This window comes from Carcharodon carcharias (genome assembly GCF_017639515.1).
Source record: "Carcharodon carcharias isolate sCarCar2 chromosome 40 unlocalized genomic scaffold, sCarCar2.pri SUPER_40_unloc_4, whole genome shotgun sequence".
Taxonomy (NCBI): Eukaryota; Metazoa; Chordata; class Chondrichthyes; order Lamniformes; family Lamnidae; genus Carcharodon; species Carcharodon carcharias.
In genome coordinates, this window is record NW_024470858.1 from 303,213 (window position 1) to 314,828 (window position 11,616).

General features: G+C 53.6%; 1 protein-coding gene across 2 annotated transcripts in view; it reads left to right on the forward strand.

The window, feature by feature from the left end:
* Nucleotides 1-7,904, forward strand: part of m6pr (mannose-6-phosphate receptor (cation dependent)) — a 15,131-nt gene extending 7,227 nt beyond the window's left edge. Inside the window, exons 3-6 of one of the 2 annotated variants that reach the window (XM_041182429.1) lie at nucleotides 275-384; nucleotides 955-1,085; nucleotides 4,885-4,955; nucleotides 5,997-7,904. In XM_041182429.1, coding sequence (XP_041038363.1) covers nucleotides 275-384; nucleotides 955-1,085; nucleotides 4,885-4,955; nucleotides 5,997-6,007 — 323 coding nt within the window. In that variant the 3' untranslated portion in view covers nucleotides 6,008-7,904. Of the gene's footprint in view, nucleotides 1-274; nucleotides 385-954; nucleotides 1,086-4,884; nucleotides 5,012-5,996 lie in introns of both variants that reach the window. The other variant, XM_041182428.1, reaches the window with a different exon arrangement.
* Nucleotides 7,905-11,616: the final 3,712 nt, after the last annotated feature.

An 11,616-nucleotide genomic window follows, 5' to 3' on the forward strand; every position in this document is an offset into this window, starting at 1 on the left:
TTTGATGGGGACTGTGTAGAGGGAGATTTACTCCGTATCTAATCCCATGCTGTACCTGTCCTGGGAGTGTTTGATGGGGACAGTGTAGAGGGATATTTACTCTGTATCTAACCCCGTGCTGTACCTCTCCTGGGAGTGTTTGATGGGGACAGTGTAGAGGGAGCTTTACTCTGTATCTAACCCCGTGCTGTACCTGTCCTGGGAGCGTTTGATAGTGACGGTGCAGTGGGGGCTTTACTCTGTTTCTGACGCTGTTTCTCTGTCCTGTGTGTAGGTGACTGGATCATTCTGATTTATGGAGATGGGGATCGTTACCTAAATTTCTGTAACAAGGAGAAACGCAAGGGGATGGTGATGATCTCATGCAATCCCAACGTGCTCGGGGTAAGTGTGAAGTTGGTGGCCCCGGGATCTCACTGTGGTCTCTCTGGTTTCCCTGCAATTTCACAGTGATTTCTCTGGTTTCACTGCAATCTCACTGCGATCTCTCTGGTTTCACTGCAAAATCACTGGGTTCTCTCTGGTTTCACTGCAATCTTGCTGCGATCTCTCTGGATTCACTGCAATCTCACTGTGATCTCTCTGGTTTCACTGCAATCTCACTGTGATTTCACTGCAGTCTCACTGGATTCACTGCGATCTCACTGCGATCTCTCTGGATTCACTGTAATCTCACTGTGGTCTCTCTGGATTCATTGTAATATCTCTGATTTCACTGTAATCCCACTGTGATCTCTCTGGTTTCACCGTAATCTCACTGCGATCTCTCTGGATTCATTGCGATCAGTCTGGAGTCACTGCAATCTCACTGTGATCTCTCTGGGTTCACTGTGATCTCACTGTGATCTCTCTGGTTTCACTGCAATTTCACTGTGATCTCTCTGGATTCACTGCAATGTCACTGCGATCTCTCTGGATTCACTGCAATCTTACTGTGATCTCTCTGGTTTGCAGGCTGCTTTCACTGCTGTGCTGGAGGAACGGGGAAAGTTTTCCGACTGTTTCTACCTGTTTGAGTTGGACAGCTCGGTTGCCTGCCCTACCGTGACTCACCATCTGAGCACTGGCTCCATCCTCATCATCCTGTGAGTCTGCCTCATGTTCTGGGGTCAGGGTCTGAACTGGACTGAAGGTCGTGGCATCGTTGTCATGGTAGCGTTTATTGCCCATCCCTAATTGCCCCTTGAGAAGGTGGGGGTGAGCTGCCTTCTTGAACCACTGCAGCCCCTGTGGTGTAGGTACACCCCCGGCGCTGTTAGGGAGGGAGTTCCAGGATTTTGTCCGTGTGGTGTAGGTACACCCCCGGCGCTGTTAGGGAGGGAGTTCCAGGATTTTGTCCCGTGTGATGTAGGTACACCCACGGCGCTGTTAGGGAGGGAGTTCCAGGATTTTGTCCCGTGTGATGTAGGTACACCCACGGCGCTGTTAGGGAGGGAGTTCCAGGATTTTGTCCGTGTGGTGTGGGTACACCCACGGCGCTGTTAGAGAGGGAGTTCCAGGATTTTGACCCCAGCGACAGTGAAGGATCTCCCGATATATTTCCAAGTCGGGATGGTGAGGGGCTCGGAGGGGAACTTCCAGGTGGTGGGTGTTCCCCATGTGTCTGCTGCCCTCGTCCTTCTAGACGGTAGAGGTGGTGGGTTTGGGCGGCGCTGTCGAAGGAGCCTTGGCGAGTTGCTGCAGTGCATCTTGTAGATGGTACACACGCCGCTGCTACTGTGTGTCGCTGGTGGAGGGAGTGAATGTTTGTGGATGGGGGGGTGCCGATCGAGCTGGAGGCAGGGGGGGGCTGCTTTGTCCTGGACGGTGTCGAGCTTCTCGAGTGTTGTGGGAGCTGCAACTCATCCAGGCAAGTGGGGAGTGTCCCATCCCACTCCTGACTTGTGCCTTGTAGATGGTGGACAGGCTTTGGAGGGGGGGTGTCAGGAGGTGAGTGACTCTCCGCAGGATTCCCAGCCTCTGACCTGCTCTTGGAGCCACAGTATTTATATGGCTGGGTCCAGTTCTGTTTCTGCTCTATGGTTATTGCTATAGGTGTGTGAAAACAATCATAATACGATGATTACATTAGGTGATTTCAACTTTCCCAACATTAATTGGGATAGACATAGTGTTAAGGGCTTGGATGGAGTGGATTTCTTGAAATGTGTACAGGAGAACTTTTAAGGTCAATATGTAGAGGGTCCAACAAAGGACGGCGCAGTGCTGGACCTAATTCTGGGGAATGAAGCCAGACAGGTGGCTGAGGTGGTGGTGGGGGAGCATTTTGGTGATAGTGACCACAACATGGTACAGTTTAAGTTTGTTATGGACAAAGAAATAAACAAGTTGCAAAAAAATGTTTTGGATTGGGGGAGAGTGGATTTTAGTAAAATAAGGCAGGAACTGGCCAAGGTAGACTGGGAACAGCTACTTGTGGGGAAATCTACAGAGGAACAGTGGGGGGCGTTCAAAAAGGAAATGGGGAGGGTACAGGCCCAACATGTTCCCTCGAGGGTGATAGGAAGGAGTAACAAGCCCAGAGAACCATGGATGACCAGAGATATTCAGGTTACAACAAGAAGGAAAAGAAAGGCTTTTAGCAGGTACAAAGGAAGCAAATCAGCAGAGGCATTAGTGGAGTACAGACAGTGCAGGGGGGAGCTTAAGAAAGCAATTAGGAGAGCAAAGAGGGGATATGAGAAAGCTCTGGCTGGTAAAAGTAGGGAAAATCCCAAGATATTCTATAAGTATATCAATGGGAAGAGGATAACCAGGGAAAGAGTAGGGCCCATTAGGGACCAAGGGGGCAATCTATGGATGGAGCCAGAGGACATCGCTGGAGTGTTGAATGAATACTTCACATCCGTCTTCACCCCAGAGAATGAGGATGAAGGTATGGAACTCGGGGAGAGAGACTGCGAGGTTCTTAAGCAAATTGATATAGGGAGTGACAAGGTATTGGAGGTGTTGGCAGGCTTAAAAGTGGACAAATCTCCAGGTCCGGATGATTTGTGTCCCAGACTGCTGAGGGAGGCAAGGGAGGAGATCGCAGGGGCTCTGGCCCAAATTTTTAATTCCTCTCTGGCCACGGGGGAGGTGCCAGAGGACTGGAGAACAGCTAATGTGGTTCCACTATTTAAAAAGGGTTGTAGAGATAAACCAGGGAACTACAGGCCAGTGAGTCTCACGTCAGTGGTAGGGAAACTGTTGGAGAAAATTCTGAAGGAGAGAATCTATCTCCACTTGGAGAGACAAGGTTTGATCAGGGATAGTCAGCATGGCTTTGTCAGAGGGAGGTCATACCTAATAAATCTAATTGAATTTTTTGAGGAGGTGACCAGGTGTGTAGATGACGGTAGTGCAGTTGATGTAGTTTATATGGATTTCAGCAAAGCCTTTGACAAGGTCCCACATGGGAGACTTATAAAGAAGGCAAAGGCACATGGGATACAGGGTAATTTGATAAGGTGGATTCAAAATTGGCTTAGTTGTAGGAGACAGAGGGTGATGACAGAAGGATGCTTCAGTGACTGACCAGTGTCGTACCACAGAGATCTGTGCTGGGTCCCCTATTATTCGTCATTTATATAAACGACAGAGATGACTAAGTGAGGTTTAGGATTAGTAAGTTTGTGGATGACACAAAGATTGGCCGGGTGGTTAACAGTGAGGTTGAGTGTCTTGGGCTACAGGAAGATATGGACGGGATGGTCAAATGGGCAGATAAGTGGCAGATGGAATTTAACCCTGAAAAGTGTGAGGTGATGCACTTTGGAAGGAGTAATTTGACAAGGAAGTATTCAATGAACGGCATGACACTAGGAAGTTCTGAGGAACAAAAGGGCCTTGGCGTGTGTGTCCATTGATCTCTGAAGGTGGAGGGGCATGTTAGTGGGGTGGTGAAAAAGGCATATGGGACACTTGCCTTTATCAATCGAGGCATAGATTACAAAAGTAGGGAGGTCATGTTGGAGTTGTATAGAACCTTGGTGAGGCCACAGCTGGAGTACTGTGTGCAGTTCTGGTTGCCACATTATAGGAAGGATGTGATTGCACTGGAGGGGGTGCAGAGGAGATTCACCAGGATGTTGCCTGGGATGAAACATTTAAGTTATGAAGTGAGGTTGGATAGACTTGGATTGTTTTCGTTGGAGCAGAGAAGACTGAGGGGTGACCTGATCGAGGTGTACAAGATTATGAGGGGCATGGACAGGGTGGATAGGGGGCAGCTGTTCCCCTTAGTTGAAGGGTCAGTCACAAGGGGGCATAAGTTCAAGGTGAGGGGCAGGAGGTTTAGGGGGGATGTGAGGAAAAACTTTTTTACCCAGAGGGTGGTGAGGGTCTGGAATGCGCTGCCTGGGAGGGTGGTGGGGGTGTGTTGCCTCACATCCTTTAAAAAGTACCTGGATGAGCACTTGACACATCATAACATTCAAGGCTATGGGCCAAGTGCTGGTAAATGGGATTAGGGAGGTAGGTCAGGTGTTTCTCACGTGTAGGTGCAGACTCGATGGGCCGAAGGGTCTCTTCTGCACTGTGTGTGGTTCTGTGATTCTAAGCGAGTACCTCTCGATAGCTGTGTCGATGACCTTTCCATCACTTCATTGATGGTGGAGAGTAGACTGATGGGGGAGGTCATTGTCCGGGATGGAGTTGTCCTGCGTTGTGTGTACAGGACATACCTGGGCAGTTTTCCCCACAGCCGGGTAGATGTCAGTGTTGGAGCTGGACTGGAACAGCTTGGCTAGGGGTGTGGCAGGTTCTGGAGCACAAGTCCTCAGCGCTATTGTGGAGACGTGTGGGGGATATTCCGGGTGTGAGGGTTGGGTTATGTTTGGCGAGAGGGAGCTGGGAGGGATGAGGGTTGAGGCTTTGTGGACTGATAACATTTCTCTTTGACAGATTTCTGGTGTTACTGACCATCTATGTCCTGGGTGGCTTTCTCTACCAGCGCCTGGTGATGAAGGCAAAAGGCATGGAGCAGTTTCCAAATTATTACTTCTGGCAAGAGATCGGCAACTTAACAGCGGTACACAGCTTAATTCAGAGAGAGGGTTAAGCCACACCCGCCCCCCTCCGATAGGGGAAGGGGCTGCCCGGTGTGTGTGTGTGTGTGTGTGTAACTGGGAGGGGGTGTGGGTGAGAGGGTTAATCCCCCCTCCGATAGGGGAAGGGGCTGCCCGGTGTGTGTGTGTGTGTGTGTGTAACTGGGAGGGGGTGTGGGTGAGAGGGTTAATCTCCCCTCCGATAGGGGAAGGGGCTGCCCGGTGTGTGTGTGTGTGTGTGTGTAACTGGGAGGGGGTGTGGGTGAGAGGGTTAATCTCCCCTCCGATAGGGGAAGGGGCTGCCCGGTGTGTGTGTGTGTAACTGGGAGGGGGTGTGGGTGAGAGGGTTAATCCCCCCTCCGATAGGGGAAGGGGCTGCCCTTTGTGTGTGTGTAACTGGGAGGGTGTGGGTGAGAGGGTTAATCCCCCCTCCGATAGGGGAAGGGGCTGCCCGGTGTGTGTGTGTGTGTGTGTAACTGGGAGGGGGTGGGTGAGAGGGTTAATCCCCCCTCCGATAGGGGAAGGGGCTGCCCGGTGTGTGTGTGTAACTGGGAGGGGGTGTGGGTGAGAGGGTTAATCCCCCCTCCGATAGGGGAATGGGCTGCCCGGTGTGTGTGTGTGTGTGTGTGTAACTGGGAGGGGGTGTGGGTGAGAGGGTTAATCCCCCCTCCGATAGGGGAAGGGGCTGCCCGGTGTGTGTGTGTGTGTGTAACTGGGAGGGGGTGTGGGTGAGAGGGTTAATCCCCCCTCCGATAGGGGAATGGGCTGCCCGGTGTGTGTGTGTGTGTGTGTGTAACTGGGAGGGGGTGTGGGTGAGAGGGTTAATCCCCCCTCCGATAGGGGAAGGGGCTGCCCGGTGTGTGTGTGTGTGTAACTGGGAGGGGGTGTGGGTGAGAGGGTTAATCCCCCCTCCCTCCCCCTCTTCCCGTTGCTCTGCCTCCCTCTGATCCGTTCTCTTTCTCTTCCCAGGACGGCTGTGACTTTATCTGCCGATCGAAACCTCGAACCGTTGCTGCTGCCTATCGAGGGGTGGGCGATGAGCAGCTGGGCGACGAGGATGAGGAGGAACGGGACGAACATCTGCTGCCCATGTGACCCTGTGTACCTGCTGTCTGACTGACACTGCCCGGCCATCCGACTGTGTCTACGTGACCCTGTGTACCTGCTTTCCTACTGACACTGTCTGGCCGACTGACCGTGTCCGTGTGACCCTGTGTACCTGCTGTCCGACTGACACTGCCCGGCCGTCCGATTGTGTCCGTGTGACCCTGTGTACCTGCTGTCCGACTGACACTGCCCAGACGTCCGACTGTGTCCTTGTTGCCCTATGTACCTGCTTTCCGACTGACACTGCCCGGCCGTCCAATTGTGTCCATGTTACCCTGTGTACCTGCTTTCCGACTGACACTGCCCTGTCTTCCGACTGTGTCCACGTGACCCTGTGTACTTGCTCTCCGACTGACACTGCCCGGCTGTCCGATTGTGTCCATGTTACCCTGTGTACCTGCTGCCCGACTGACACTGCCCGGCCGTCCGATTGTGTCCATGTGACCCTGTGTACCTGCTGTCCGACTGACACTGCCCGGCCGTCCGATTGTGTCCATGTGACCCTGTGTACCTGCTCTCCGACTGACACTGCCCGACTGTCCGATTGTGTCCATGTGACCCTGTGTACCTGCTGTCTGACTGACATTCCCAGCCGTCTGACTGTCCATGTTACCCTGTACCTGCTGTCTGACTGACACTGCCCGGCTGTCCGATTGTGTCCACGTGACCCTGTGTACCTGCTGTCTGACTGACATTCCCAGCCGTCCGACTCTGTCCATGTTACCCTGTACCTGCTGTCTGACTGACACTGCCCGGCCGACTGACCGTATCCGTGTGACCCTGTGTACCAGCTGTCCCAACTGACAATGCCCGGCCATCCGACTGTGTCCGTGTGACCCTGTGTACCAGCTGTCCGACTGACACTGCCCGGCCATCCGACTGTGTCCACGTGACCCTGTGTACCTGCTATCCAACTGTCACTGGCCAGCTGACTGGCTGTGTACGTGATCCTGTGTATCTGCTGTCCGACTGACACCCCCCAGCTGACTGATCGTGTCCGTGTGACCCTGTGTACCAGCTGTCCGACTGACACTGTCTGGCCGACTGACCGTGTCCGTGTGACCCTATGTACCAGCTGTCCAACTGACACTGTCCTGCCAACTGACCATGTCCGTGTGAACCTGTGCACCTACTGTCCGACTGACACTGCCCGGCCGACAGTGTCTATGTGATCCTGTGTACCTGCTGTCCGACTGACACTGCCTGGCCAACTGACCATGTGACCCTGTGTACCTTCTGTACCACTGACGCTGCCAGGCTGACTGACTGTGTCCGTGTGACCCTGTGTACCTGCTGTTCGACTGACACTGCCCGGCCAACTGACCGTGTGACTGTGTACCTTCTGTCCAAATGACACTGGCCAGCCGACTGACTTTGTCTGTCTGACCCTGTGTACCAGCTGTCCGACTGACACTGCCCGACGGACTGACCGTGTCCGCGTGACCCTGTGTACCTGCTGTCCGACTGACATTGGCCAGCCGACTGTCCGTGTGACCCTGTGTACCTGCTGCCTGACACTGGCCAGCTGACTGACCGTGTCCGTGGGACCCTGTGTACCTGCTGTCCGACTGTCACTGGACAGCCGACTGTCCGTATCCGTGTGACCCTGTGTACCTGCTGTCCGACTGACACTGGCCAGCCGACTGATCGTGTCCGTGTGACCCTGTGTACCTGCTGTCTGACTGACACTGGCCAGCCGACTGACCGTGTCCGTGTGACCCTGTGTACCTGCTGTCCGACTGTCACTGGCCAGCCGACTGACCGTGCCCGTGTGACCCTGTGTACCTGCTGTCCGACTGTCACTGGCCAGCCGACTGACCATGCCCGTGTGACCCTGTGTACCTGCTGTCCGACTGTCACTGGCCAGCCGACTGACCGTGCCTGTGTGACCCTGTGTACCTGCTGTCCGACTGTCACTGGCCAGTCGACTGACCGTGCCTGTGTGACCCTGTGTACCTGCTGTCCGACTGTCACTGGCCAGCCGACTGACCGTGTCCGTGTGAATTTCTTGTCCGACGGGCACTACCCGGCTGTGCACTGGAACCTCTCTCTGTAACCAGTGACGATTCTCCCTCCAGCTTCCCTCCCCTCCCTGCGTGATGTTCCCAACCCGGATCGCTGGCTTCTGTTACCCCCTTCTGAGGGGGGGGGGGGGGTATCTGAGGCGGTGAAGTGGGGGCGATGCCATTGGGGTATATGTCGATTGTTAAATCTGAGGGGTATCTGTGGAGGGGGATGTGGGGGTATTTCAGAATGGGGGGGAACGTGGGGTTTATTTCAATGGGGGGGGTGGGGTATTTCAGAATGGTGGGGGAGGGGAGAGTGGGGGTATTTCTGAATGGGAGGGGAGAGGGGGGTATTTCTGAATGGGGGAGGGGTAAAGTGGGGGTATTTCTGAATGGTGGGGAATGGGGATAGTGGGCTTTTTCTGAATGGGGGGGCAGGGGGAGTGGGGCTATTTCCGAAAGGGGGGATAAAGAGAGTGGGGGTATTTCCGAATGGGGGGGAGGGGTAGTGGGGGTATTTCCAAATGGGGGGGTGGGGAAATTTCCGAAAGGGGCGTGACGAGGAGAGTGGGGGTATTTCCGAATGTGGGGGGGGGGCTTTATTTCTAAATGGGGGGGAGTGGGGCTTTTTCTGAATGGCGAGGGTGGGGGGGGGGGTTTATTTCTGAATGGGATAAATTTCTTTGTTAAACCTGAACTTTGTCATTAAATAAAATGTTGACATTTTTGACTCCGATCTGGTGAAGTTCAAAAGTTTTAGAATAACTGCCCCCCTTTAACCCCCTCTATTACCCCCACCACTCCCATTACCCCCTCTATTACCCCCACCACACCCATTACCCCCTCTATTACCCCCACCACTCCCATTACCCCCTCTATTACCCCCACCACTCCCATTACCCCCTCTATTACCCCCACCACTCCCATTACCCCCTCTATTACCCCCACCACTCCTAATAACTCCTCTATTACCCCCACCACTCCCATTACCCCATTACCCCCACCACTCCTTTAACCCCCTCTATTACCCCACCACACCCATCACACCCTCTATTACCCCCACCACTCCTATCACCCCTATTACCCCCACCACTCCCATTAGCCCCTCTATTACCCCCACCACTCCTATCACCCCCTCTATTACCCCAACACCTATCACCCCCTCTATTACCCCAACACCTATCACCCCCTCTATTACCCCAACACCTATCACCCCCTCTATTACCCCCACCACTCCTATCACCCCCTCTATTACCCCCACCACTCCTATCACCCCCTCTATTACCCCCACCACTCCCATTACCCCCTCTATTACTCCCACCACACCTATCACCCCATCGCTCCTATTACCCCCTCTATTATCCCCACCACTGCTATTACCCCCACCACTCCTATCACCCCCTCTATTACCCCCACCACTCCTATTACCCCCACCACTCCTATCACCCCCTCTATCACCCCCACCACTCCTATTACCCCCACCACTCCTATCAACCCCATCGCTCCTATTACCTCCTCTATTACCCCCACCACTCCTATTACCTCCTCTATTACCCCCACCACTCCTATTACCCCCTCTATTACCCCCACCACTCCTATTACCCCCTCTATTACCCCTACCACTCCTATTACCCCCACAACTCCTATCACCCCCTCTATTACCCCAACTCCTATCACCCCCTCTATTACCCCCACTGCTCCTATTACCCCCACCAATGCTATCACCCCCTCTATCACCCCCACCACTCCTATTAACCCCTCTATCACCCCCACCACTCCTATCAACCCCATCGCTCCTATTACCTCCTCTATTACCCCCACCACTCCTATTACCCCCTCTATTAGCCCACCACTCCTATTACCCCCTCTATTACCCCCACAACTCCTAACACCCCCTCTATTACCCCCACCACTCCTATTACCCCCTCTATTACCCCTACCACTCCTATTACCCCCACCACTCCTATCATCCCCTCTATTATCCCCACCACTCCTATTACCCCCTCTATTACCCCCACCACTCCTATTACCCCATTCCTATTATCCCCACCAGTCCTATTACCCCCACCACTCCTAATACCCCCTCTATTAACCCCACCACTCCTATTATCCCCACCACTGCTATTACCCCCTCTATTACCTTCACCACTCCTATTACCCCCTCTATAACCCCCACCACTCCTATTACCCCCACCACTCCTATTACCCCCACCGCTCCTATTACCCCCTCTATTACGCCTACCACTCCTATTACCAATTCTATTACCCCCACAACTCTTATCACCCCCACAACTCCTATCAGCCCCTCTATTACCCCCACCACTCCTATTACCCCCACCACTCCTATTACCCCACCACTCCTATCACCCCCTCTATTACCCCCACCACTCCCATTACACCCTCTATTACCCCCACCACTCCTATTACCCCCTCCACTCCCATTACCCTCTATTACCCCCACCACTCCCATTACCCCTCTATTACCCCCACCACTCCAACACCCCCTCTATTACCCACACCACTCCAACACCCCCTCTATTACCCCCACCACTCCTACCACCCCCTCTATTACCCCCACCGCTCCCTTAACCCCCTCTATTATCCCCACCACTCCTATCACCCCATTGCTCCTATTACCCCCTCCACTCCTATTACCCCTTCTATTACCCCACCACCCCCTCTATTACCCCCACAACTCCTATCACCCCCTCTATTACCCCCACCACTCCTATTACGCCCACCACTCCTATCACCGCCTCTATCACCCCCACCACTCCTATTACCCCCTCTATCACCCCCACCACTCCTATCAACCCCATCGCTCCTATTACCTCCTCTATTACCCCCACCACTCTCATTACCCCCTCTATTACTCCCACCACTCCTATTACCCCCTCTATTACCCCCACAACTCCTAACACCCCCTCTATTACCCCCACCACTCCTATTGCCCCCTCTATTACCCCTACCACTCCTATTACCCCCTCTATTACCCCCACAACTCCTATCACCCCCTCTATTACCCTCAACTCCTAGTATCCCCTCTATTACCCCTACAACTCCTATCACCCCCTCTATTACCCCCAAAACTCCTATCACCCCCTCTATTACCCCCACCGCTCCTATTACCCACTCTATTACCCCCACAACTCCTATCACCCCCTCTATTACCCTCAACTCCTAGTATACCCTCTATTACCCCTACAACTCCTATTACCCCCTCTATGACCCTCACAACTCCTATTACACCCTCTATTACCCTCACAACTCCTATCACCCCCACCACTCCTATCAACCCCTCTATTATCCCCACAACTCCTATCACCCCCTCTATTACCCCCAGCACTCCTATCACCCCCTCTATTACCACCACCGCTCCTATCACCCCCTCTATTACCCCCACTGCTCCTATTACCCCCTCTATTACCCCCACCGCTCCTATCACCTCCTCTATTACCCCCACCGCTCCTATTATC